At 62.7% G+C, this 27574-nt stretch overlaps 1 protein-coding gene across 1 annotated transcript in view; it reads right to left on the bottom strand.

The window, feature by feature from the left end:
• Positions 1 to 27574, bottom strand: part of ZFPM1 (zinc finger protein, FOG family member 1) — a 40291-nt gene that overhangs the window by 1305 nt on the left and 11412 nt on the right. Inside the window, exons 5-11 of the mRNA XM_019535449.1 lie at positions 9957 to 10090; positions 3486 to 3588; positions 2646 to 2855; positions 2179 to 2403; positions 1787 to 1882; positions 1457 to 1606; positions 6 to 1210 (exon numbers count right to left, since the gene is read on the bottom strand). Coding sequence (XP_019390994.1) covers positions 6 to 1210; positions 1457 to 1606; positions 1787 to 1882; positions 2179 to 2403; positions 2646 to 2855; positions 3486 to 3588; positions 9957 to 10090 — 2123 coding nt within the window. The remainder of the gene's footprint in view (positions 1 to 5; positions 1211 to 1456; positions 1607 to 1786; positions 1883 to 2178; positions 2404 to 2645; positions 2856 to 3485; positions 3589 to 9956; positions 10091 to 27574) is intronic.

Below are 27574 nucleotides of genomic sequence, written 5' to 3'. Positions count from 1 at the left end.
TGGGCAGGGCTGGGGGCGCCGTGGATCTCGTAGAGCTTGCGGCGCTTGCGGGTGCGGACGGGCTGGGGCAGGAAGGGCCCCTTGGCGGCGCTGGGCCGGCGCAGCGGCGGGTCGTGGCGCGAGGCGCAGTAGAAGCGCTTGTGCACCACGTAGGTCTCGTGGCGGCTGAAGCGGATGTTGCAGGCCTCGCACAGTGTCCGGCTGGGGTCCTCCTCCGCCTCGTCCACCGAGCTGCTGGGGCTCGGGCTGCCCTCGCTCGCCCGCCCGGCCCCGTCCGCCTCGGGCGAGCCCCCGGCTTTGGCACTGCCACCGCTCCCTTCCTCCACCTTGGCCTCTGGGGCGGGCACGGGTGGTGTGGCGCCCCGCTCGGCGTCCCCCTCTGGTGCGGGCAGGCTGTCGGGCGGCGGGGGCGAGAGCAGGGCAGGGCCCTTGGGGGCAGGCGGCGGCAGGGCCTTGGGCTTGCGGGCACCGGGGGGGCTGTCCTCGGCCAGGTGGCGGCTGGAGCAGTAGAGGCGCTTGTGCACGTAGTAGTTGTTGATGTTGTTGAAGGTGATCTCGCACTCGAAGCAGGTGGCGCCTTTGGGCACCGGCGCGCCGGGGAAGAGGCCGGCCGGTCCGGCCGCACCCTGCCCCTGCTTCAGCCGGCTGTGCACCAGCTCCGACATCTTGGCCAGGATCTCCGAGGCCTGCGGCACCACGGCTGCCTCGTGGCCAAAGACGTACTGGGGCAGGAAGACCGTGCCGCCCGCTGCCGGCTCGCTGGGCACTGGGCTGGACCCGGGAGTGGGGCTGGCCAGCTCCGACTTCACCTTGGCCGAGGGCAGGCTGCGCGGGGAAGACGCCCGGGACGAGGCATCTGGATCCAACCCCGGGCTGGCATCCCCCTTGGCGCCCTCGGGGCTGTCCAGTGGCTCCTCCTTGACCCTGATGGGGGGCACGGCCTCGCTCGAAGTCGAGGAGCAGGAGGAGGAGGAAGAGGTGCCCTCCCCGTGGGGAGTCCGGGCCTCGCCGTTGGGGGTCTCGTCGGCCGGGGCGCGGGCCGGGGAACCCGGGCATGGCGGGGGCTGGGCAGCTCTGGGCTCGGCGCCCCCCAGGCCGGCGGGCAGCGGGCCGTGCCGCGCCACGTGCTGCTGCAGCCCCACCAGGCCGTCTGCCACAAACCCGCATAGGCTGCACTTCAGGGCGGGGGTGGCACCCGGCTGGCTCAGACCTGTGGGCAGAGGGTATGGGGTTAGTGATGCAGGGGCGCCCCCCCCCCGTCCCGTGCTGCCTGCCTGGGGCCCGCATAGTCCTGAGATCCACAGCCTCTCCATGCCCCAGCGCTGGAGCAGCTGCATGCAGGATCCCATCCACTCCCATGCAGAGCGTCGGGCATGAAGGTGCCCGATGCATGCCCCCCCGCCGGGCAGCTGCTGCCGTTTTGCAAGAGGGGTCCATGCCAGGGACCGCAACTCACCAGGTGCGAGGGGCTTGGCGGCAGGGAGCCCCGGCCCCGGGGAATACACCTCGCCCTTGGAGCCCGGCTGGCAGATCATGTGGTTGGTGACGAGGTGGCTGTAGAGGATGTCCCGCGTGGTGGAGATGAAGCCACAGCTGTGGCACACGCCTGGCAAGGGGCAGCGAGAGGGAGAGCTGGAAGGGAGACGTCAAGGGGCGCGCGCCAGCACTGCTCTGCTCCGCAGGCAGGGACCCGGCTCGGGGCTGAAGGGCCAGCTGGGCATGAAGGGGAGACCCCCTGCTCCCACCCAGCTGGGCTCCCTCCGCCCACCCCCATCCACACACCCACCATTCAGCGTGTCCGTGTGCACCTTGAGGTGCCGCTCGCAGTTGGCCTTGGTGGTGAAGGCAGACAGGCAGATCAGGCACACAAACGGCCTCTCTCCTGCAAGACAGGCGCACGGACGAGTGACGACAGGGCACGGCACGTGCTGCACCCGGGCCCTCTGTGTGCAGGCCCTGGGGGCTAAGGTCGAAGGCTCCCCTGGGCCTTGCAGGGTCCCTGTAGCAGCCACGTGCAATAGATCCAGCCACCCTGGACTCCCCCGGTGCCCAGATGGGGCAGGGGAGACTTGGGCACCAGAGAGGTAGGCACAGGGTCCTGGCGTAGGGCAGGACCGGAGCAGATGGGGAAAATGCACCAGAAGCTGCAGCCTGGCACCGCCAACCCCTGCCCCGTACCGCTGTGGCTGCGCATGTGGATCTCCAGGGAGCTGGCGCTGGGGCAGCTCTTCTTGCACTGGGGGAAGGGGCAGACGCGCTCGTTGGGGTAGGTCTCCTTGGGCTTCTCGTCGGCAGCAGGCGAGGCGGAGCTCTGCCGGCTGGCGCAGTAGTACATGAGGTGGGCTTGCAGGTTGCGCTCGCTGCGGTACCAGATCCCGCAGTCCTTGCAGGGGAAGACGTCCTCTGCGGGGGGGGAGACGGGGCAGGGGGCATTAGCCAGGCTGGGATAGACTCCCCCCACCCTCAAGCAGGTGCTGATGATGCCCCAAATCTGGGAGAAGGGAACAGGAGGAGCATGGGGTGGGGGTGAGATGCAGCCAGGCCACCCTGGGGGAAACTGAGGCACGGGGAGGAGGACCGGCGAGCAGGGCCTGCTCCTCCCCAGAGCCAGCAGCCGGGGCACAGGCGGCAGGACCCCGTCTTACTGTTCACGACGGCCGTGGCCAGGATGGCAGCCATGCCAGCCTGCTGGGGCAGGAGCTGGATGTCGGAGTGCAGCGTGGCTGGGTACGGGACGTCGCCGGGCTCGGGCTTCACCACGTGGTTGGGGATGGCCTGTGGTTCGGTCATCACGATGGCGCTCAGCGGCTCGCCCTCCCGCACGGCCTGCGTGGTCTTGCACCAGATGCCTTCATCTGTGGAGGCAAGGGTGGGGGGATGAGGGGGACACCGGATGCCAGGACCCCCCTGGCCCAGCCCTGCTGCCAGCCGTGCTCCAGAGACAGGCAAGGACCCTGTAGCATCTCCTTGCGCCACGCTCTGCTCGCCTTCCCGACCCCGCTGCTGTCCTGAAGCATGGAGATAAGCAAGCCCCAAACAGCTCACATCAGCATCGTAACAACACCTGATCTTTCCTGAGCTCCTCCCGGGAAAAACCCAGACAGGGGGATTTGCAGAGAGATGGGAGCCTGGCAGTGCCCATCCGCACAGCTGCGGAGATCGGATCCCGACCAGACTGGGAAGCAGGAGCTGGTGGGGGCACAGCCTCTGTGCTAATGGGATCACCAAGCCAGCAGATCCGGAGCGGCTGCCTGTCCCCTGCCTCCCATCCCTGGGCCAGCCGGGAGGTGGCGGCGTCAGCCCGTGCTTTGGGATGAGCTCTTTGATCAGCTGCTCCCGGCCCTGGAGGAGGCTGGCGCGGGCTCATGAAACCGGCCACCGCCTCCTCCTGCACCCTCTGCCACCCTGGGAAGGAGGTTTCTGGGGCAAGGCAGGGGATGGCCCCCACGCTGGCCCCGTAAGAGCCCTGACAGGTGGGTACCAACCCTTCCTGTAGATCACCGCGTTGGCCTCGGCCTCGGTGGACACCAGGGGCAGGCGGGACAGCCAGCAGTGCTCATCTCCCAGGATCAGGGTCACCGGTGGGTTCTGTCAACAGCAGAAGAGGGTGAGGGCGGGCGGGCACGGGCCAAGAGCAGGCAGGGCCCACCCCTGTCCCAAATCGGCTGCACGAGGCATACATGCATGCACACCAGGCACCCCCCTGCAAGGGAGCCGGACTGCACGACCCCCATGGCTAGCGGAGCGCGTGCCAGGCTGGACGCTGCCAGCGCTGGTGGGTGACAGCATCATGGCAAGGAGCGCTCATCCCTGCCTCTGCTGCACTCAGGAGTGAAGAGCCAGCACCGCCCCATCTCCCTGCACCCAGGGTCCCCTCCCGGCTGCTCCTGCCCCACCCAGCAGCGCCCGGGGCTGGAGACAACGGAGCCCGGCCCCCCATCCGACACCGTCCCGTTGCACTGCAAGGCGGATGCCTGCCCAGCCTTGCTGCAATGCAACGTAAGTGCAGGCATGTGTGCATGCATGTGTGTGTAAATGCACAGGTGCACAAGGGGAAAAGGATGCTGCGCACGCAGCTCCTACCAGGGGAGAGCAGGGCACCGCTGCTGAAAGCTGCCCCTGCGCTGCCCTCCCCATCCCGCTGCCCGGTCCTGGGCTCCGACCTGCACCGCCTTCCTGCACCATTAATGAATATTAATGAGCAGAAGAAGGGAAAAGAAATTAATCTGCCAGCTCCTGGGCTGGTGGCGGTGGGAACGACAGAGAATCTCATTACGGCTCCCAACAGCTCTGAACCCTCCGACTCTGCCTGACGGGCTCAGGCGGTTCGGGCCTTATCGCTGCCAGGAGCACGGTGCTCCGGGCGTGATAACACACGTACACATGCATGCACAGACACGCAGACATGCTCAGACAGATGCACACATGCCCAGGCACCTGCACGCATACGCACACTTAAGTGTACACATAGATATATACCCCCCCCATATGCATGCACATATGCACACTCAGACACATGGGCATAGACACATCCTCACAGAAGCACACGTGGACACACACAGATATGCTCACAGGCACATGCACACATGTTCAGACTCATGCATGTACACACAGCCATACATGTATGCTTGTTCACTGCACTCTCACCTACAAAGTTTGCAGACTTTTGCACACACCTGCACTCATACACAGGTACTCATGCATGCTTGTACATCAAGACAACCGCACTCCCACATGCTTGTACACCCAGACACCCATACTCACACATGCTTCTACACGTAGACACCTGCACACCCACATGCTTGTACACCCAGACAGGCACCTGCACTCCCACATGCTTGTAAATGCAGACAAACGCTCACACTTGCACACACACTTGCTGATGGCACAGGACTGGTTTTTTTTGGCATATGATTTTGGGGAGCAAAAAGATCTATGCAGCCCGCTGATGGTCTAAAGCACAATGCCTCCCCCGCCACAACGTGCAACAGCCTGTGCACAGCAAGGTCAGGGTCGGGATGCGGGGGCTGGAAACGGGCTGTATGGAGAAGTGCAGCCCGTGTACAGCATGGGGGTCCACACAGCAGTGGCGAAAGCCAGTGCAGGGCCCACGTCCCAGCCATGCCAGCTCCAGCACTGGTGCCGGTGGGAGGAAGTGGCTGCCCAGTCTGCTCCCCGCACCCAGCAGAGGTGGGCATCGGTGCCCTGAACCGCTGGATACTCCTGCTGTGGGAATTTGTGGGAAAGCAGGACAGGCGGGGGGGCCACAGCATCGCCCCAGAGTGGGGGGCAGGACTCATCCTCTTCTGGCATCCATCCCTGAAGAGTGGCAGGCTCAGCCCAGCCTCTGTGGGTGCTCCCAGCTGGGCTGGGGAGGGGGTGAGCTGGAGCAAAACCTCGCTTGCCCTCCCCTGCACAGCCCAACTCGGCCTCCCCAGCTGGCCAGCGCCTCTGAGAACCCTCCTTGTTCTCCTGGTAACAAAGAGGTCAGTGTCTCGGCTCTGAACCGGGCGCGATAACCATCGGAAACCCTATCTGTGCCGCATCCGCTCGCGCCGTGCTCCCTGGGGCAGGGCTGGCCCCGCGCTCCCGGCTCGCGAACCGCCCCGCGGCTGGTCGGCAACCTTCACCCGGGGCTGCCGGGCGCTCGGGGGCTGCAGACTCGGGTGCTGTGCCAGCTGGAGGGGCAGACCTGGCTGGGTAGGTGCCCCAGTCCAGCCAGGCATTGCCCCTGCATGAGGGGGTTGGCGAAGCTCCGGGGGGCCGGCATGCTCCCAGCTCAGGCCTCATTGCAGGGCTCGCAGGCACCAGCCTGGGGACAGGGCAGGCGGATTCGGGTCCTTCGGGCCCTGGCAGCCTCTGCAGCCCTCTGCCGAGACCCTCTGGTCCCGGAGCTGGCGCAGAATCGTGCCCTGCTGGCCCCTGGCATGGGTCTCCACACGCCTCCGGGGAGCACAGGCCCCTTCCTCCGGCTGCGGGCCAGGCGGGTGCCTGGTCAACCGCAGCCCATGCTACTTTATTTTGTCCAATTAGCCCTGGGGACACAGCACACACCTGGATGAGTCCCAGGGCCGGAGCCTCCCTGCGGGCACTTGCAGCACACCTGAACACTCCAGGTCCAACAATGCTGGGGGCGGGTCAGTGTTGCGCCCATTATACAGACTGGAAACTGAGGCACTGCATGGCACAGTGACTTGACCAGGACCGCGAGCAAGTTGTTGGCAGAGACGGGGTGCCATCACTGGTGTTCCTGACTCCCAGCCCCGTGCTCAGCTGGCGGCATCTCTGCCTCCCGGCTGGATGGGGCGCAAGGGGCTATGAGCGCTGGGCACAGTCTCGCTCTGCAGCAGACGAGGACCATCTCTTCCTGCCATGGGCCAGCCCTGCGGCCTCCTGGCTCAGAGACTTCAAAGGGACAAGGCAGCCTGGGACCCAAGTGAGAGGTACAGCCAGACCCTCCTTGTCCTTGGCGAGGGCCGTGGGTCCCAGGCCCCATCCCTGCCAGGATGGCAGCCTCCCCCTGCATCCTCCTGGCGCGCAGGGGAGGCCAGGCCTTGCTCTTCCTCCTCCTCTTCCCAACAACAAAGGCAAATAGACTGGAGGGCGATAGCGCCTATCAGGGATGGAGCTGCGATTCCTTCCTCAGTTCTCCGGGCAGAGATAGCACGGGAGGCGAGCGGCAGAGAAAAGCAGGGCTGGAAACCATCAGCGCGGCTCGATAAGGAGCCGCTGAAATGGGAGCAAAAATATTTAGACAATAAATGAAGTATCAGAAAAGCCGCGCATATCTTTAAGGAATCAATCATCCTGTACCGGGTGTCTGGACATACGGCGCCAAAGGAGAGATAGCTGCCGAACTGGGGAGATAAGGGTTAATCAAGGATTTAATTCGGCAAAGATAAACGGGGCCGGAGCTAAGGAAAAAAAAAAAAAGAGACAGAGAGAAGCAGCCAAGACTTTCTGTCCTGCTCTCTCTTGCAAGAACCTAAAGGGAACTGCCTCCAGCTCTCCTTTCCCGACACCCTGCACCTGGGGGATGCACAGCTGAGGCCTGGGAAACTCGGCTCGGCCTGGCAGCACCACATGGACCCAGCCCAGGGCTGGCCAGAGTGCGGAGGAGAGAAGCACGTGCAGCCCCGTGCGCCCCAGCTTGCCTCTAGACAGGTCCGTGATGGCTTGGGATGCACTGGTCCTCGTCTCCACCCCGCACCAAACCTGCTGCCCTCCCACGGCTCGAGGCTGGGCTGACGACTCCTCCAGCCCGACCGCTCTAGGGTTTCCTAGCACGAAAGATGATACGTGTAGAGTGTGCGGGAGCACACCTGCCCCCGTGAAGTACACACACACACACATGGAAGTACACACCCCATGAAGCTATCACCTGTCCCATGAAGCTAACACACACATGCATGTACACACACCCATCCAAGTGAACACACACATGCACACAACACATCCATGAAGCTCTTACACATGCACAGGCAAACACCAGTGAAGCTGACACCCACTCACACATTCCTCCATGAAGCACTGTCACACACACATGTACACCCATGAAGCTAACACACACACACACACGCAAGTACACACCCCATGAGGCTATCACCCCCCTTGAAGCCAACACACATATGCATGTACACCCACCCCTCCACGAAGCTAATGCACGCATATGCACACCAGTGAAGCTGACACACTCACACACCTCTCCATGAAGCTCTCACACACACACCCTGACACCCATGAAGCTAACACACACATGCGAGTACATGCCCCATGAAGCACCTCCCCATGAAGCTAACACACATATGCATGTACATCCACCCATCCAAGTGCACACACACACGCACTGGCAAACACCAGTGAAGCTGATACCCACTTACACATTCCTCCGTGAAGCACTCTGTCACACACACGTACACCCATGAAGCTAACACACACACACGCAAGTACACACCCCACGAGGCTATCACCCCCATGAAGCCAACACATATGCATGTACACCCACCCATCCATGAAGCTAACACATACATGCACCCATACACACAAAACTCTCATGAAGCATTTGCACATGCACATGCACACACCAGTGAAGCTGACACCCCCTCCATGAAGCTCAAACCCACACACACACTCATGAAGCTAACACACACATGCAAGCACACACCCCATGAAGCTATCACCCTCCATGAAGCTAACACACATATGCATGTGCACTCACCCATCCATGAAACTAACACACATACATGTGCACGCACACACCATACCCATGAAGCTCTCACACATGCAAACACTAGAAGCTGACACACACTCACACACCCCTCCATGAAGCTCACACCCCACTACACTCACACATGCAAGTACACTCCTCATGAAGCACCTCTCACTAAGCTAACACACAAATGCAGTTACACACAACATACCCACGAAGCCCTCACACATGCACACACCACTGAAGCTGACAACCACCCACACACACCCCTACACCCATTAAGCTCTCATACACACACACGCAGAGCCATGAAACTCTCTCTCACACACACCCATTCCTGAAGCTCTCACACACCCACCTCCCATGAAACACACACGTGCACATGAAGATCACCCCCATGAATTGCCGTCTCTCACCCCCATAAAACTCACACACACACCCATCCATCCACACACAAAGCTCTCACACACCCACTTCCCATGAAACTTTCTTACAGATGCACACCCATAAAGCTCTCTCACGTGCGCGCACACACATGCACAAAGCTTATCGAGACCCCACAGGCTCCAGACCCCAGACCGGGAGGGTCCCCCTGCCCAGCGGCTCTGCTGAGGGCAGCTGCAGCGGACATGCAGAAAGCCGGCAGAGAAGCCTTCCATGCACCGGTGCCCGCTGCCCCGTGGCAGACCGGCGTCGGAGGCTGCCCTGCCCATGCCCACCTCTCCTCTTTGCGGCGGGTCCAGACGTCCCCTGGCAGGGCACACGAGAGAGGGCGGTGCGTGTCCCAGCGGCAGGGCCTGGACACAGCACTGGCTGCTGCGGTGCAGCCCTAGGGAGCTGCAACGTGCTTGTGCACCGAACTGCAGCCAGGTGCTGGGCTTGGGGGGAAAGGAGGGGAGCATAGGAGCGAGATGCACCCAAACCTCCTGCTGAATCCTGGACTGGGTCCAGCCAGGCTCTGTCCTCCGCGTCCTGCCAGGAGGGATTCCTGCCCTGCACCTTGAACCCGAGTTGGACTCCAGCAGCACCCATGTGCCTGCTCTTGCAAAAGCCTGGTACTCTGAGCTGCCCTCTGTGCTCCTGGCGACACAGCCAGCCCCCTCCCTGCTACCCTGGGCAGCGGTGGGCACACCGCAGCCCTCTTTTTACGCCACGTTGCTCATACATCCTCCCTCCTCTGTCCCCCTTCTCTCCTGGACAACATCCCCAAGCGGAGGAGGGAAGGAATCAGCTCCCAGGAGCCGGACCACGCTCCCTGGTGCTGGGGCCTTTCCCGGAGGGGAAACGCAGTGGGCTTTTGGAAAAGGAGCAGGACACAAGGGAGGGCTCCCCTGCCCCGCGCTGCCCGTTGACGATGCAGGTCACGCCAGCGTCTGCCCAGAGATCCCAGCCTCCCTCTGCGGGGACGGCAGCGCAGGCGATCAGGACCCCGCCGACGCATAAACAAATCCGTGCATACGCAGATCGGGGCAGCTAGTCGTTTGCACAAAACCTCTTCACCTTCAGTCTCAATGCAGAGGGATGTTGCCTGCACGTTTGCAGAGGAATACAGCATCGGGCAAGAGGCCAGCCGGGAGAAGGCCATGCGGGGTCCTTGTCTTGACCCAGTGGGGCTGAGAGGTGCGATGCGCTTGCGGGAGGGGCAGACGTCGTGCCCCCAAGCAGGGGGCTGGGGAGACAAGGGCTAGGCAGGCAAGGCCAAGGTTGGGAGGGCTGGCACCCAAATGCTGCGAGAGGGGGTCCTTACTGTCTCGTTCTGCTCCGGAGACGCCGGCTCGCCGTGGATGTTCCCGCAGTACGGCCCCCAGCGCAGCCCCGCAGGTAGGCTCTGCCGGGCACGGATGCGGCTCTCCCCCTCCGGCTCGACCAGCTCCAGCTCATCTGGGGAGAGAGGACAAGGGGCAGTGAGAGAGGGGCTGGCTGACCCTCCCACGCCGTTCACCCCCCTTCCCTGGATGCAACATCCTGCTCGGATGTAGGGCCCAGCTAGCACGGCAGGTACCAAGCCCAACCTCTATGCATGGGATCTGCATCTACACCCTCTCCCGGGACTCGCAGGCTCGGAGAAGGCTCGTGGCTGGCTGGTCCCTTGCTAAGCAGAGCCATTGCCCCTTTCCACCCTGCTCAGCCAGGTCTTTCAATCCCAAATCCCCCTGGGCGTTCCAGAGGAAAGCATCCTAGATGGGAGGGCAAGAGGTCGAGCACAAATCCGTAGCTACCGAACCCAGAAGTGTTATAAGCCCAACAGCAGCCGGGGAAATCATGTCTGGGTCTTGGCTGCTCTTGGTCCTTTATGATGGGGATGACCTTGGCCACTGATGAGGACACTGGGAAAGGTCACACGTGCAGCAGACACCACAGTGCTATCCTGATGGAGCAGAGCAGAGAGATGCACCCCCAGGAAAGCAGAACCCATGGGATGGGGGTGCCCGTACCAGCAGCAAAAGAAGCAGGCAATCTCGGTTTAACTTCCCTTTGTCCTGGGATAACAGCGTGCACTCAGGCAGTTACACCTGGCGATGCCCTCCTTCCCTGCAACAGCTCAGCCCGAGCCATACGGGCACAAAGCAGCAGAGGCCCAGCTGCATCCAAAGGGCCTTGCCTGTCAAGACACCAGGGAAAGCATTTCCCCAAGCTGGAGAACAGCTGAGTGGGCTCCAAGCATCAGGCTACGTGGAGATACGGCAGTGGTGTCCCAGGCGCGTCAGCGCTGCGCTGGGAGAACGACGCAGTTCCCCGTACAACAAGGAGCCCGGCACTGAGGGTGACAGGGGGAAACAGGGCTGGGATGGGCTCGGTACAGCCCATCGAGCCCCGCTCCACGCCTGGTCGGCTTGGGCTGACGCTGTGGGGACTGACCCTGAGCAGGGCTGGGAGGTTGGGCACCGGTGCATTAGCAAATCCCACCTGTGGCTTCACTTCTCCAGCCTAAAGCATCTCACAGGCTTGCTCCGTTTGGGGCTGGAGGATCCTTCCCCCCTGGGTCTCTCTCCAGGCAGCTGGAGTTTGCAGGGGTTGGGGCAGGGAGATGCAGGATCCGCTTTGCTTCCTAGAACCCTAAGTCCGAGGCAGCTTTCGGGCTTAATGGCCTTGATTATCTGATAAGCTTCTGGGTTTAATGGGTGAGATAACATGTAAATACACTCTGAAGGCTGCTCGAAACTGTTTTAACTGTGCCTTTGTCTTTCGGCGTGCAGATAAGATGGCAGCTAACCAATACTCAAATGGAGGCTAAATGGAGGCTCCCAGCGCCCCGCTGGGAAGAGAGAGGCTGGCAGGGATGGGATGGATCCGGCTTCTCTGCAGGGAGATGCTTCAGGGAGGCACCCGCGCCCAGATCCCCTCCACAGGAAGCCGCAGCATGGATGCCCGACCGCCCCCGAAGTTCAAATGCTCGCCGGCTCCGAATACTGAACGGGGCCGGGGGCAGAGGAAAGTCGTGTGCCTCAAACCAGCACTTGATGCAACAGCCTGGCTGCATTGTATGAGGTCAAAGAGGCTTGAACCCCAAGGACCAGAACAGGGATCCCACTTACAGGGGATACTGGGATCTGAAGGAGTCAAAGCAATGCCCAGAACTGCACGTCTCCTTCTCCCAGGGATAAGTGACCTCTCTGACTGTCGGCTAGGTCGGAAACCAGACCCTTTGGAGGCTGATGCACAAAGCTCCACTGCTCGAGCTGAAGGAACAGCTCCGTTAGCTGGTAGCAGCAGCAGACTCATCTCTCCTGAAGCAGAGACTCACACCTGGAGCTACCCGCTGGCTCAAGCCTGAAGAAGACAAGCCAAGAGACCCCACAGACAAAGGCAGCTCCGATAGCAAAGGTAAGGGCATGCAACGATGCCCATCCCTTGGTACCTGCCCATCTGCATATGAAATAGCACCTGCATTTCGCCTCGTCCATGCCGAACTGGTTCTAGCACATGGCAATAGCTGACTGGCATGTGTGCACATGCACACACACACGGCATGCTCCGCCATCCAATCTTCTCGCCCCGGCATCGTGCCCCCGTTGGGCAACAGCCCTATCCGGCAGGTCCAGCCAATGAATGGACAGATGGATGAATGAAAGGATTCACGTAGTAGCCGTATTGGTCTAGAGGCAAAAGGACTCATGGTAGAGGCGATCTCTTCTATTAGCCCAACTCGATTTTGGCAACAAAAAAAATCCTTTAAATTTCCTTTAAAGAATTTTTTTTTTTGCAAAAAGCCAGCTGGTCTGATAAAAGGTATCACCTCTACCATAAGTCCTGATTCCTGAATGAATGAGCTTTTAGGTAAGAGCAGCCGAGAACTTCCCTCCTTCCCAGCTCCACCTCCTGCACCACCCGGTGACCGCTAAGCCCTGGGATACAGGGATCAGGTACCCAGGGAGGGGTGGATTCAGGGGTTTGCAACAGCAGATCAGACAGGCACCTGCCAGGAATGGGGTAGGCTCATATGCTGGAGCTGGTGGTGGGGCTGGACCGTAGGACCTCCAGCCCCGTGTCCTTCGAGGACTTCGGAGGCACATCCCGCGCAGCGTGGGAGCAGGGAGGCGGCCGTGCAAATGTCATCGATAATTAGAGATGCAGCAAGGATAAGGCAGCAGGGAGTGCAACAGATGGAGGGCACGCATGTCTGTGATCCCCCGCGGGGGTCCTCTGGGCTCAGGAGGATGACAGCCTTGCTTCCTCCAGCCCCTCGAAGGGCACTAGCCCTAGGGGACAGCTCCCGCCAGCCTCCTAGGAGCATCGGTGTGTACTTTAGGGGTGTCACGCTCGGACACCAACTTGGCTGTAAGGATGATCTCTCGAGGTCCCTTCCAGCCCTAATGTCTATGAAATCTATGGGAATAGCTACTGTGCAACTTAGATGCACGGGGGGGTCCCAGGAGCACCCTAGTGTGACCCCTCGAGCCCTGTGGGCCGGGCTGGCTAAGGGGCCACATGGGTGTCCAGCTCCCTTTGGCCTGGGCCCCATCCCTGTGTGGCTACGCTCCCAAATGCCCCCCAGCCCCGCTGCTCCTTGGAGGAGATGCCCCTTGCACACAGAGAGGACCCAGGTATCTGGAGAGGGGCTCGAACTCGCTCCTTTGGGGTTGGAGCGAGATCCCTTTAAGGGGCTCTGCCCTGCTGGAGCTGCATGGCAGGTGGCAGAAGAAGGAGCAATGGGCTCAAGCTGCAGCAAGGAAAGTTGAGGTTAGATACTAGGGAAAACTCTCTCACTAGGAGGGTGATGAAGCCAGAACGGGTTACCCAGAGAGGCTGGGGAGTCACCACCCTTGGAGGTTTTTAAGACCCTGCTTGGCTGGGATGATCAAGTCAGGGCTGGTCCTGCTTTGAGCAGAGGGCTGGACTAGAGGTGACCTCCCGACCCTCTTTTTCTATGATTCGGTGCACAGACAGCAGGGCTCAAACCCCAAACCCTGGCGTCCCGACTTGGAGCTACAGGGACGAAACCTGGCGCCCTCCAGGGGAAGCTCCTGGCCCGCCCGTCTGGATGCCGGCGAGGACCCCGGCTCAGCCCAGGGAGTTTGCCTTTGGCCTCGCGCAGCAACAAACAGGAACCCAGGGGCTGATAAGCCTGTCCCGTCCTTTCCAGGGTGGAGAGAGCCCAGCTCCCTGCATGCGTCTCTCCCTCCCAGAGGAAACCTCAGGGGAAATGGGTGACACCCGGGAGGCTCCGACAGCCCCGGGGGTTATGCAGCAGTTTGGGAAACAAGCTAATTTGGTGCCCAACTGCTCCCTGCCCCCCTTCCTCCCACAGCTCCCCACCCCTGCCCATGTCTCGCTGGCTAATCAGCTCGTTGGGGTCAGGAGACCATGTCTCCGAGATAAGCCCGCTCGCCTGACACTTTCCATGTCAGAGCACTCCATCTTCTGTGTATCAATCCCCAGCAGAGAAAACACACAGGCGCTGATAAAAGGCGACCGTTCCCCGACACGGGGGACAAAAATAGTGCGGGGCTGGCCAGCCGCCTTGCACCTTCTGCCTTCACCGGGAAGCAGAGAGGGAGAGAGAGGGGAAGGCCCCGAGGCTCCAGATTCGCGGCCGGGGGTTGTGCAAGTCCTCGGTCAGGATCCGTGTGTCCCTCTGCACTGCCGTGCATGCCCCTGCGTGGCTTGCTTAGGTCTGCAGCGTCACGCGGCGGGGCACACAGAGGCTGGGAAGCGGAGGCAGGACTTCTTCTGCCCCAGGCTGGGCGGACCCGTGGCCGGACCCGGCGTGCCGGCTCTCACAGTGACTCGGGGGCTGCCGGGAACAAGAAGCCAGACCGGACTCTCACACATTAATCCTTGCAGCAGAAATGTCTCTCAGAGGCCCAAGCACGACCGTACCCTCCTGCTATTCATTGCATCCTATGGGAGCTGGGGCCCAGAGGCTGTGCCCACAGTCCAGAGGCAGGCCCCCCTCCACAGCTCCCCCGGCTTCGTCCACCCACGCGTGACCCGGAGCAAGCCAGCCCCACGCGTCCCACTCCTGGAGCCGGAGCATCCGCTCGGGGAGGTCACGGCGTTCGCGTCTGCCCTGGCTGTCAAGTGCCGACAAACCCTCCTCATGCACACAGACGTGACGGATGAAAAGGCAGGAGGGAGAAAGGAGACAGCGCGCGGCACCCAAGGTCACACCGCCGCTGGGGGGTGGCAACCGGGGCCAGGATCAGTCCCGCCCCAGTGACCCAGCAAGGGGCTTTCCAGCTTGAATGCATCACGGCGCCAGGGAGGGGACCCCCGCAGCCACGTCCGCTGCCCCATAAGGGCACGGGATTTGTTCCTCTCATGTCCAGCCAGAGCGTGCGAGGTCCCTTCCAGCCCTGCTTCCCCGTGACCCCAGACACACGTGCACAGAGGACTGGCTGGCACGTGTACACGTGCATGCATGTAACATGCTAGCGGAGACAAAGCACCTGTTGTTTCCACCGCGCCGTAGCCGGGCGAAGTCAAAAGTCCACCCCTCCGCAACGCAGCTGCACCCGACCTCACCTGGGCTGCCTCGTGGCTGCAGCCCTAGGTGCCTGAATCCCCTGGGCCTTTTTAGCAGGCCATACTCTTCTCCAGCCTTGCCTCGCCCCCAGGTGCCTGCTGCTACAGCCGCGGCCAGGTTTAAACAGAGTCCCTGGTTCCACCCAGCGGGTCTCGATTGCACGTCGAAGGAAACCGCCCTGCACCGCCTGCTGCAATCACTGCCTCGGGGGTCGGGAAGAGCTCTCCGGGACCCAGCCCAGGAGAGGTGCAAGTTCTCCCTGCCGCGCATCACGCGAGCCACGAGCCCACGGTTGCTGGCTGGCCGAGCCCAGCCGCGGTTTGGTGCGCGGGTCGAGGATGCGATGCGGTGGGGATTTATGCTGCTGTCACCTAGGGGAAGCATCCCTTGCCTGTCAAAGGCTGGGAAACTGAGGCACGCAGGGAGGAGTCCACTAGAGAAGCCCTAAAGCAGGCGGGCCATGCTCTGCAGTGCTGCGCAGGGGCCCAGCACCGTGGCCGCGTTCAGCCTCCCCAACACACACCTCTCCAGTGCCTGCAGCGAGAGGTCTTCCCCGGCCCTGGCCCCGGCCCCACAGACAGCTCTGACCTGCGAAGTGCCCTCGTGTGCCCACGGCACAGACTACACCGCTGCATTATTTCCAGCACTGCACGGGACCAGGGTACACGCATCTCCCACACCCTGCACGCTTAAGATTTCCACAAACCCGCTGGAAGACCAGGCCCATGCTCCCCTCCCCTGGCACCATGCACTAGGAGAAGCGAAACCGAGAGGCATGATGCCACACTGTTCTGGTGGGACGTCCGGCTTTCAGTTTAGTGGAGGGGATCGCTCACCCCCAGCCCCCCAAGCCAGGGGGAGGTGGAGGAGAGCAAGCGCTCTGCTTCACTGCAGCACAGGGAGCGCTGGAACATGGGTCCAGCCCAGAGGGGGGTCCCATAGCAGCTCCCCAAAACCAGAGATCATCCTCCCCCTAAAGCAGAGCACGGGCTTAGACCCAAACCACCCCCCACAGCCTTAGATCAGCCTCGGGGCTTGCATCAGATTCCCAGACATGCAGCTGGGAGCAAAGTTCACCTGGAAGCGCAAGGCTCCCCGGGAGCTGGGCCCGCGGCGCTGTGCCGCTGGAGGGCAGGCTGGCCGCAGGGGTGGCCCGAGAGCACAGGTCTGGGGCCCAGGCCAGCACAGAGGGCAGCCAGCCTGCCTCCAGGGCGACCCAGGCCCAGGGGCCGTGTGCCTGCAGCCCGCTCCAGCGTGCAGGCAGCATGGGCTGCAGCAGCCATGTGCAGGCAGGGCTGCATCCCAAACCCAGGGATGGCGTCGAAGAGGTGCCAGGGCATCGTAGAGAGCGGCTGGGCAGCCACCCGGGCACGGCTGGACAAGGTGCTATAGTCACCTGCAGAGGACAAAGCCGGAGGTCCCAGAAACCCTCGCTCAGCGGGTGCAGGCGCCGGCGAGAGGAGGAGACTCCAGGCTCGCGCATCACGTGGCAGGGCGCACGCGCGCCCCGGGTTACCTGGGGCTGTGGCACATCCGCCCCACGGCCGCATCCAGGCCCCGGCTGCCAGCGCTCAGGCAACGTGAAGCAAACCCAGTCTGGTCCAATCGTGCATGTTATTAAGAGCCGGGCTTTGCTCGCTAATAGCCAAAACAATCTCTCCGACTATCGCAGGGAACAAAGTCCGTTCTCTCTCCTTGTGTGTGCGCGCGGCTCTCCCGGGGCCCCTAATCTCGGGATCTGTGGCGCTGGCTCTGTTTCACCACCCTGCAGGTTAATACAATTCCCACTTATCTAATCTCCCCATCGGTTTCCTGGCAAAACCGGCATCCGATTGGCTCCCGCCAGCCAGCTGGTCTGGAAGTTATCGGAATAATTCCTATCTCCGGGATCATTAACCAAATTGGGCAGGTATCGGGCTGTTTGCTTTGGATGGAGGGGGAGGAAGGCGTAAGTTGTAGGAGGAGGAAAGAAAGGGAAGGGGGGCAAAAAGCCTGGGTGCCATAGGCCCAGGTGGGCAACGCCCAGGGTGCACGGGGGCAGGGGGACACGGATGAGAGCAACAAGCCCCGGCTCTCTCCCAGGGGATCGCTGCTTTGCTCCCACAGGAGCTTCCTGCGTGCACACACGCGCGTGTCAGATGGAGACCTCGCCCCATAGCCAGCACCGCTGTATTCGCCTGTCTCCCCACATCAGCAGCTGCCACGCTCGCGATACCAGCCGGCTGGCCTGGCCACGGAAAACCCTCCCCTGGCTTCTGCAACGCTCCCATGCCGCAGCGCGCTTCCCCTGGCAGTGCCCTACTTGGGAGGCCGCTGGAGCAGCACAGCCCCGCTGCGCGGCCATGACCCTGCGGGCACCCTCTGCGCTGCCCCCAGGCCCGGGGCTGGATGCTGCAGAGCCCCTGGCACGCCCAGCCCAGGTGGTAGGCTCTCCCAGCCACTGCAGGTTAATGGGGGAACGATGCCGCCATGCAGCCAGGGAGCTACTCCCAGCTCACGGCATCGGCTCGGGGGTCCTGGCACTCAGACCCCCAGGGCTTGCCCCTGCAAGCCTCATTTTCCCCACGGGTGCTGGTCCAGCCACCTCCCCGCCTCTGTGCCTCAGTTTCCCCACAGGGATAGTGATACTTCTCCGCCTCCAAGAAACACTCTGCCCCCCCTCTCCCACCCGAAGGTTTCCAAGGATGCGCTGAAGCGGCAGGCGGGAGATGAATCCCATCCCTACGACGCTGTCAGTGATCCCAGGATAAATAATTTAGACAGCGCGGCTGTCCCCAAAGCCCAGGGCTCCTAGAAACCAAGTCGCTGGAAGGCTGCCCGAGCGGGACAGCGCAAGGACGGGGCCGAAGCCGAGAGGCAAAGGTCACGGGGAGAGATACGAGCGGGGGAATCTGTGCCTGGCGGCAGGGCAGAGCCCAGGCCACGGGCGGGGGCTCGATTGCGTGCTACCCTCGTGCCTCCCACCCGCCCTCGAGGTGCCCGGTGTCCCCCATGCCCACGCTCCTGCTTCCGCGGGACCAGACCCCATCTCTCCAGGGTCTGCCTCGCCGTCACAGACCCGGTGCTGACGGGACCTGGGCAAACCTGGGCTCCTTTCATGCTGGCACAGCCTGCTTCACCACTCTCCTGGGATGCGGGGAACTGAGACGCCGTGCTAGCGCCACGTGGGCGGCAGCGATACAGGGCACGTTGCCTCTGGCTATACTGTGGCTCCATTAAAACCCGGTTTGGAGACAGCAATGCCTCGGCTGTCGAGCCTGGCACCGCTCTCCGGAGGCCTGGCTCCCCACCGCCGCCTCGACATAGGCACTCCGATGGCTGCCGGCACAAGCGGCACATCCGCAAAACGCTCTTCCATCACTGTATGGTCGTGGCTATGCTCAAAATAAATAAATAAATACAAAATCCTGCTTTATTTAATCTCCTTTAGACAGAGGCGAAAGACGGGAGTGGGGGTGCTGCAAGAACTCCATCTGCCACCCCCCCCGTAGCAAACAAAGTCACAAGGGGAAAACAGCATTTTAAAACCTGCCAGTCTCTACCAGCAGCTTATATAAGGTGTGTGTGGGGGGGAAGAGATGCATAAAAAGCAAACACAAACCTTTATTCCTTTAACAAGAGGTTGCGATTCCCAGTCTGTGCTGGGAGACGCCATCATAGAAAATCACACGCCACGAGGGTTGAAGGGAGCTCAGGAGGTCGCATCTGGTCCAGCCCCCTCCTCAAGGCAGGACCAGCCCAACTGCATCATCCCAGCCAGGGCTTTGTCTACCCGGGTCTTAACAACCTCCAAGGATGGAGAGTCCCCCGCCTCTCTGGGGAGCCTGCTCCAGTGTTTTACTACCCTCCTGGTGGGAAAATTTTTCCTAATCTCCAACCTCAACTTCCCCTGCTGCAGCTGAAGCCCATTGCTCCTCATCCTGCCATCTTGACGGATTTGACATCTCTGGGTTTATCCGGGTTTGCACGCCCAGCAGTGCTAGCACTGTGTGACACCCTGCGGCACCCCGCAAGGATCTCCAGGCACCCCAGTGGGGATCGCTGCCAGACACAGGGAGTAAAACCCCAGGCAAGCAGGGGGATGCATCCTGGGCACCCCTGGGAGCTGTGGGGTGCCACTCCAGACCCAAAAGGTAAGGTCAATAAGGACTGGACATTCCCGGTGGCGAGTGCCAGGACTTGTGCCCTATGGGACACTGGGAAACAAACACTTTGCTTGAGAGGAAGGGTGGACAGAGCTATTTTTTCCTCCAGACAACCCCCAGCACCTTCCTAAACCACCAACTAAGGGATTCGGGCACCTGTTTTTGCAAGATTTTTGCATTGAGGACTTGAGCGCATTCGAAGCTGCCCGGCTCAGATGCTCTGGGAGGGTCGAGCCCTCCTCTTCTCATCACCTGGGGCACTAGCAGCGACCCAGGACCCTCGTGCCTTTTCCCTTTGCACCTGCTGCACGGAGGGCTCTGAGCCACGGAGCCGGGGCCTTCTCGTTGGGAGAAGCCGCGAACGTACGTCGTCGGGAGGAATAAATCCTGACAACTCCGCGAGCGAGACGCCGCGATGGCAGCGGCCAGATAAGATGGAGGGGACTGATTGGGAGAGTCTTAAGCTGCAGACAAGCTGCATCTTCACTCTTCACCTCGGCTCACAAAGGGAAATCTCTCCAAAGGGACTAAGGAGATTATCCGGGCTTTTCCGTCCCGGGTGCTCGAGGTGGCAGGGAACAAGAAAGCAGCGGGCCGGGCTCTACCGGGAGCAAGGAGAGTCCCGGTGGAGGGAGGCAAGGGGAACCCTGCCCCGTCCCTCATCCGACCCCCTTGCTGCCTGGGGAGCCGCTCGCCTCAAGGCAGATTTAGCAGGGCAGCAGGGGACGGAGACCCCCACAGCCTGGGGGGTGGGCCAGGACCTGGAGCTGCTGTCCTGCCCCCCCTTTCCACAGCAGCCCGTTGCAGGAGGGGCAGAAAGGACCGGAGAGGGGTGTAGTCGAGGGGCAGGGGCCGCTCGAAGGCACCGGGGCATCTGGGCACTGCCCCCGTAGCCCCAGCAGCAGCACCCCCACGAGACCGAGCCGGACAGTGCTGGAGGGGGTGGGGGCGGGCAAGGGGGCGCTCAGAGCCCTTCACGTGGGGGACCCCCCCGCCCCCTGGCAGGAGCGGTGCCCCTCCCCTGCCGGCCGGTTTGGGGGGCCGGCTCTGGCTTATCGCTCCCAGCCATCACGCGGGAGGTATTGATTTTTTGACACAGTACAACAGCAAATCTTTATCGCGCTGCACCTTGACCCTGCTTAATAGAGGAGCTGTTACCCAGCCGGAATAGCAACGCCGGCTCCCTGCCTGCCTCCCCCGCCCCCCGCCTAGGGCATCCTTCTGCCAGGCGCCCCGGGGGACCCCGGCTGCAAGCGGGCATGGGGCAGGGAGCCCCAGCTGCATGCCCCCAGGGGCAAGCAGCGGGTCAGTGCCCAGGAGAAGACCCAGGATGCCAGCTGCAAGCCCTGGGGCCAGCGGGGCTGTTGCAGCCGCAGGGAGGCAGGAAGGGGCAGGAGCCCAGCCAGGCTTTCTCCACCTCCGCCCGCTCCTCCAAGCCGAGCCCTCGCTCCTGCCCGGCTCCCGGGCGCATGGCTCGTTTCTGGCGCCAGGCCGGACAGGCCGAAAGCACCCTCCTCTTTTCTGGGGGCCGTCACCGTGCAGCTCCAGGGCTGGGCAGGCAGAGGGGCTGCGGACCCCGGGCAGGCATCGGGGTGCCTGGCGCCGGACGAGCGGGGAGCGCAGCCCTGCTCCGCTCTGCAGCCGTGTCAGTCGCTCCCTGGCCTGGAAACATGCGCGCTCGGGATGGCGGGGCTCACGTGGGCACAGATAAACCCTCCTCCCGAGAGCAGCATGGCAGGGACGGGGTGGGGGGGAGCAGGGAGCCCACCCTTTTGTTGCAGACAATAACCATCGCCCTGGCAGCAGATACCATCGCAGCTCATTTCAGGCCTGAATGTGCGCCCTTCCAGCCAGGATATGATCAGCCCCTCCAAGCCCATCTTCCCTTTGTCCCCCCAGCCTCGCCGCGATGGTATCGGGGGCGGTGGGCCGGCCGGCTGAATGGGAAACAAAATTATGCAGGAATGAGAACAGGCCGCGAGAGCAGAGGGGGAGAAACTTTCAGGCTCCCTTGGTGCCTGACCCCCCTCCCTCCAAGGCATCACGGAGGTGCTGGGGCAAGGGGGTTCGCCATGCCCCTGGTCTGATGCAGGAGGACAGCAGCACAGGGGGCCGCAAAGCTCCCCCCCCCGTCCCAGCTGGCTCCAGGGCTGGGGGGAGCAGGGACACCGGAGCAGGCTGGGATACGAGCAGAGGGTGCTCGGGCTGGGGGGCAGGGATGTGGGTAATGGCAGAGCTGGGGTGCAAGGGTGGAGGCAGCAAGGCTGGCCAGACACAGGGCTGTAGGTCAGGGGCCATGTGGAACAGGGGCAGACCTAGTGAGCAGGCTAGTGTGGACTGGGGGTAGCATCCCCACGCACCCAGCCCAGCTCTGGCAGGACGCCCCGCGGACCGGGGAGCCCAGCCTTGGCGCAGGGTGCAGCGAAGCTGAGTTCGGAGCTGGGAGTGCGGATGAGAAGGGCCCAGCCGTTGCCAGGTGCCATTCCCAGTGCTCCCAGTAGCACCCAGTCCCTGCTGCAGCTGCCTCTGCCCATGCCCAGAGAGGCGCCGTGCGCTCAGGCTCGGCAATGCCGGAGCCCGGTGCAGGGGTGAGGATGGAGGGACCCCTCATGCACCCATGCCCCTTGGCAGGCCAGGGGCCCCCCACTCTGATATGGAATAGAGGTTTCAGGTCCCAAGATCCCCCCTCCCCAGCTTTCCTGGGAACAGAGGCCACGAGGGTGGGCGGATGCGAGAGACGGAGACGGGCACCGGTGCCAGCGTGTGCATGCAGGCCTGTGGCCCCCGTCCCACCCTAAAAACCCCTCGCATGGCAGTGGCCCAGCTGCAAAAACCCGGTCCCGGGGATGCTGCGCTGCCCCCAACCCAGCTCGAAAGCCAAACCATGCCTTTCCCCCCGGGAGCTGCACTCAAGGGAGATCCAGCACGCGGCTCTCCCAGGGGAACAGAGGAGGGGGCAGCATCCGTGCCTTGGGGGGGACCAGGTGCTTACACCGCGTCACCCCCAGCCCCATCGCTCAGCCCCGCGCCGTGCCAGCCGCGGAGCGCAGCCGTCTGCCCTTCAAGGCCATGCTGCGACCCACGCCCCACTTCTAACCACGGGAGCTCGTGACTCAGCCGGGCGGGCAGCATCGAGCGCCAAGGGGGGAGAGGGTGACCTCAGCAGACGGGGTGGGGGATGCCCGGGCCTGGCAAGGACCTCCCCGCCCAGCCCCAGCTGCCAGCCTCCGCGCAAGCCAGCGACAGCAGGCAGGACCTCAACGGGAAGGAAGAGGAGCCAGAGGCCCGGGCAGGGGCTGGCGAGACCCAGAGGGCCAGGAGCTGCCCCTTCCTCGCCCCCCGGCCCAGACGATCCCCCCGGCCCAGCCCCCAAGACGGCTAATCTAAAGCAAATACAACTATCTGGTGTGCAACTCGGCTCCGGGAGATAAAGGAAAATAGCTGGAATAATTTTTCCCACCCACACATACCGAAGCGAAGGGGAAGGGCCCGTGCACACGCACGTGGGATAATCGGGAGACTTCCCCAGCCCTGTCCGTCCGCCCGCCGGGCCGAGCCGCCCCCCCTCCCGCTGCCCCTGCCGGCCCCGATAATAAACCTTGAGGTTTGCAACCTGGCTCTAGCGGGTGAGAGATTACTCAGGCGGGAGTCGCGGTGCAGATAAACACAACTGAACTGGGGAGAGGAGAACGGGGGGAAAAGAGGTTGCAGTTTTAACTAGATAGGCGGCACTGCCCCCACCCCAGCTCACGGCGGGTGCAAGGGGGTGCAGGCCACCTGGGGCGATTGCACGGAGCCACCGTACAAGGACCGGCAGCATCAGCGGGGGATTCCTGCCCCTGGGTCTGGGGTGAAGCGAGTGTGCAAGTGTGAGAGTGTGTGGGGGGGAACTAGTGGCTACAGCAGGAGAAACTGAGTCACTGTCCCAGCTGGGCCCAACACCCCCCACCCAGCTCGAAAGCCACGTGGATGCCAGAGCAGCCGTTTCAGGGGGCCAAACAATCCCTCTTTTCCCCCAGCCACCTCCCCAAGCCGCGGCCTCCCTCCCTCCCTCCAGTCATTAACGGTGAAGGATTGTTACTGCTCTCCCCGAAAGCACAAATCAATGTCTCCAGGGCTGCGGAGAGGTTTGCATGGAGACCGGGGGGGGGGGAGCTCAGCCCTCCCCTACAGTCATGCCAGTCGATGCTGCCTCCCACACACAACAGGGGTTGCCTTGTGGGGGCAATTTAGGACTCGAAGGGACCAGCGGGCTGGGCCCAGGGAGCAAGAGACTCTGAAGACACCCTCGTGCAAGGGGAGGAAGGTGTAGGACACCCCTTTGCAAAGCAATAGGAGGGGACTGAAACATGGAAGCACTAATAAAAGGTGCCTCGGAGGAAGAGAAAGCTGCCGGGGGGACACTTCCTCCAGGCCACGGCTGTCTGCGGGACACGGGAGGGGAGAAGCCAACGTGCAGGATCCCTGCAGCCGTGCAGAGGAGAGCCTGGTCGGCTGGGCCTGGGGGAGGCCACAAGGGCAGCCGGGCAAGGGGAACTCGCAGCGGGGAACAGAGGTGCTGATCACACACAGCGCTCGCCTGAGGTCTGCACGTGCAGTGCACCCACCCATGCGGGCAGCTGTCTGCCCGTGCCACCTGCAAATAGCCCAGGGCTCCCCCCACCCCATCAGCGCCCTTCTAACCCGGCACCCGCGCCCGCCTTGCAGCTGCTGAGGCCGGCTGCACAGCGTGCGGAGCCCTTGCAAATGCCGCGCCACTCGCCGTCCCTAAATTACTGTTATGTCTCTGCAGTCTTTAGCGCAATCAATACGGAGCAGACCTGAATGGGGCAGCAGAGTCATTGCTATGGCAGATATATCGCGCTCGGAGCCGGGCGAGCTGCCTTGGGTGGCAGGAGCTCCTCCCAGACTTCATCCTTGGACCAGTGCCTTGGGTACCATCTCCCCCTCACCCCAGATGAAGTGAGGCTGCAGCTAGGCTGGCCCCACTGCTGCCGGCGATGCCCGTATGACACGGACCCCAGAGAAAGGCTCCCGTGGCCAACGCCTCGGTGCAAGATGCGCCACTGAACTGCTCCACCCCGAGCCCAGCCCTGCTTCGCCTCAGGCCTGGGGGCTGCGGTCTCCTTCCAGGAGGGATGGGAGTCCCCAAGCTCTGATCAGCAATTTATGGGACCTTCCCTCCAGGTCTGTGGAGGGTGCATCGCGATGGCTGCTGTGCACAAAGCCCGTGGCTGATCCCAGGAGACGCGGGAGAGGAACGAAGCCATTCACAGAAGCAGCTTGACACCTCCCCAGCTTCTGGGAAAAACCTTCCCAAAAGACCCCTGTCATTCACTTTGCTGCAGCAGCCGGTGGCTCGATGCCGCACAGGCTCCAAGGCACTGGGAGGCCTTTAGGAAACCAGGGAGGAAGAGGCGGGCCACGGGAGAGGACGGTGCGAGATGAAAAGCACGGCTGGGTGCAATTCTCGGCCCCAGCAGCAAAGGATGCCAGGGGCCGCGGGGAGCGAGTGCCGAACACGACGGCGCCCAGCACGGCGGCACCGGTGCAGCTGCACGACGCAGGCCGGGCTGGCAAGCCAGACACTGCTGCAGCCCAGCACGCGGCCTCAAGTGCCCGGTTCTGGGACCCTGGCTTCGCAGGCGGCAGAGGCAGGAGGCGTGGGTCATGCCCCGCGGCACCCCGCAGCTGCTGCGACCGGGTGCTAGAGAAAGCCTCCAGGAAGCAGGGTCTCGACCCCAGCACGCCGGGAGCAACCGCAGCCCCCCAAAAAGGGAAGATGCTGCAGCACGGTGCCAGGCCCCCGATGGGGAGGAAGGGGGACAAACCTCAAAAGGAGCAGGAAAAACACCCCGGCGCCTGTGCTCTGCACCACCAGGCGTGCCAATCAAAGGAGACAGCGCCAGCCAAAGCACAGATCAGCCTGGAAACCCCCCCACCCCAGAGTCTCATTGCTCCCCCCCACCACACTGGGATGACTGTCACCCCAAAGAGATGGGCAGGAGACCCCACCAGCCAGGAGCGGTGGGCAGGGCGGCCAAGCCAGCCAACGGAGCAGGAGGCAAACGAAATGGCCCCGTCCATCTGTAACGCTCCCAAGTTGCGGATTATAGATTATAGCTATCAGCGATTTGCATATCAGAATTTTAAGCAGCCAGCCCCCTCCCGCCAGCAAGGTCATTGCAAAGATAAAAACAGTCCTTCTCCCCTGCCTCGTACGCTGCCTTTGCATGTCACAGCGCCCGGGCCGCCGAGCACCAGGGCCGCCACGGAGGGGGCTCCCGGTGCCTGCGCCCGGCGCCACGTGGCCCAGGGCAGGCCGATGGAGGGACACGGGTCGGAGCTGCTACCTGTGAGCGGAGATTAAAGCCCTGCTCGCTTCCAGCCTCCAGGGCTGGCGCGCACGTGGCTGAACTGGGGGCAGGAGCAGAGGAATGGACACAGGTGACCCCCGGGGCCCTGTAGTCATGACCGTGAGACACGGGCAGCCTTCCGCCCATGCTCTGAAAAGGGCTCCGGACCGCTTTGATGGCCAGACGAGGATGGGGCCAAGCTGTATGCATGAGCACACTCGCATGCCTGCACATGCGTGCATGCACACGCATGAACACACACGCCCCCAGTTCTGAGCCAAGCTGCTGGCATCCCCCTCCCTGCTCGATGGCCCTTGCATCTACGTGGCACAAGCAAAGCATGCGGGGGCTGCAAGTGCATGGCTCAGTGGGCACAGAGCCACATGCGTGGCTCATCGGCCAGGCCCACAAGCTGCAGCTCTGCAGGTCCCTTCTGGTGGAAGCGCACTGCCGCCCTCGTACCCAGCCAGCCAGCAGCAGGCCCTCCGCCGAGGGTGCGTGGCAGGACGCGGAGCCACTTTGCCCCACGTCCAGCCAGCCAGGGCAGTGGCCAGGCCTCCGGCCACGCCGCCCAGCAGAGGGGCAGGGCAGGGTCACTGCGCCGCGCCTGCAACGGCAAGGATCAGCAACCGCGCCACCGGCGTGCGGGGACCGGCCTGTTCTCCCCTCCCAGCCGGGCTCCGCCAGCCTGCCGCAGGGCACGCTTCGGCAGGGGCGCTTCTTGCAAAAGGGGCTATTTTTGCATCGCCCTTTGAAAACCGAACTCGGTCCCTGTGGAGCTTGTGGGCAGCCCCCAGGGAACCCGAGCACCATGATCCTCAGCACCAGGAGCAACTCCAGTGAAGAAAGCAGGGTTTTCCACCTCCGACCCAGAAGGACCGACGCCTGCTTCACGCTGCAGCGCACCCCAAGCCGGGGAAGGACCACTCTTCCCAGCCACCCCTCAGACAGAGCAAGAGCCCCAGCTTGGGAGCGCCGGAGCGGGAGTTTTGCACCTCATCAGACTCCGGCCCACCCCTGGGAAAACAACAGCTCTTTGCTTGCATTCATTTCCCCCAAGCGCAGCAAAATTACAGGGCAATTCTCCTGCTGCAAAGAGCTCCGCGAGCCCCCCAGCAGGGCAGGTGGCTTCGGACGCTTCAGCTCTCATGCAAAATCTCTGGGTTTACCTCGTGAATTGCTGGCAGCCTGCATAGGGGCTCTGTGGTACCCTTAAAAGGCTCTCCTAGCACCATGGAGAGACCGGCCCCCAGGCCTCGCCACCCCCGCGGGAGGTTTGCACGGACCCTGACCAGCTGAGCAGTGCGAGGCACCGACAAAAGCATCTGGGAGCCATGCGGCTCACCCCCTCCTCGTCCTACCCCCCCTGCCCTCCGCGCTGCATCTTCGCAGCTGCCATTGCTGACATATGGCGGATCCTGCCAGATAAAAAGAAAATTCAGGCTGCTCAAAGTTTCCCTTTTTGCCAGTTCCATTCCTGATAAGTGCCGTGCCTGCACAGAGCCTGATAGACGGGCTATCGCGGCGGTTAGTGTGAAAGGAACGCCCTATCGCTCCTCCATCGCCGGACTGCCATCAACTCCCAGCCACACAGAAATTAATATCACTCCAATTACCAGAATAGAGATGGGCTGGGAGCCGCCGATAATAAAATCTCTTTTACATAAAGAATGCAAATAGCTAACTCCGGCGAGGAGCAGGGGGATGGGCAGGGAGCCACCACTTGCCACCTTGCTCCAGGCGTGCGCCTGCCCCACCGAGGCGTGCCGCGGCCCCAGGGCCAGGGCAGGAAAGGTGGGGGCTGCTGTTTGTGCAAGGCCAAGCCAGCAAACTGGGGAGTCGAGCATAGAGGCATCTCTTGCCCATCGCCCCCAGCACGCTCCCCAGGGGCATCTCT

The sequence above is a fragment of the Crocodylus porosus genome, unplaced genomic scaffold (assembly GCF_001723895.1).
Source record: "Crocodylus porosus isolate Cpor-Errol unplaced genomic scaffold, CroPor_comp1, whole genome shotgun sequence".
NCBI classification, from domain to species: Eukaryota; Metazoa; Chordata; order Crocodylia; family Crocodylidae; genus Crocodylus; species Crocodylus porosus.
This window is presented reverse-complemented; position numbering and strand designations above follow the sequence as displayed.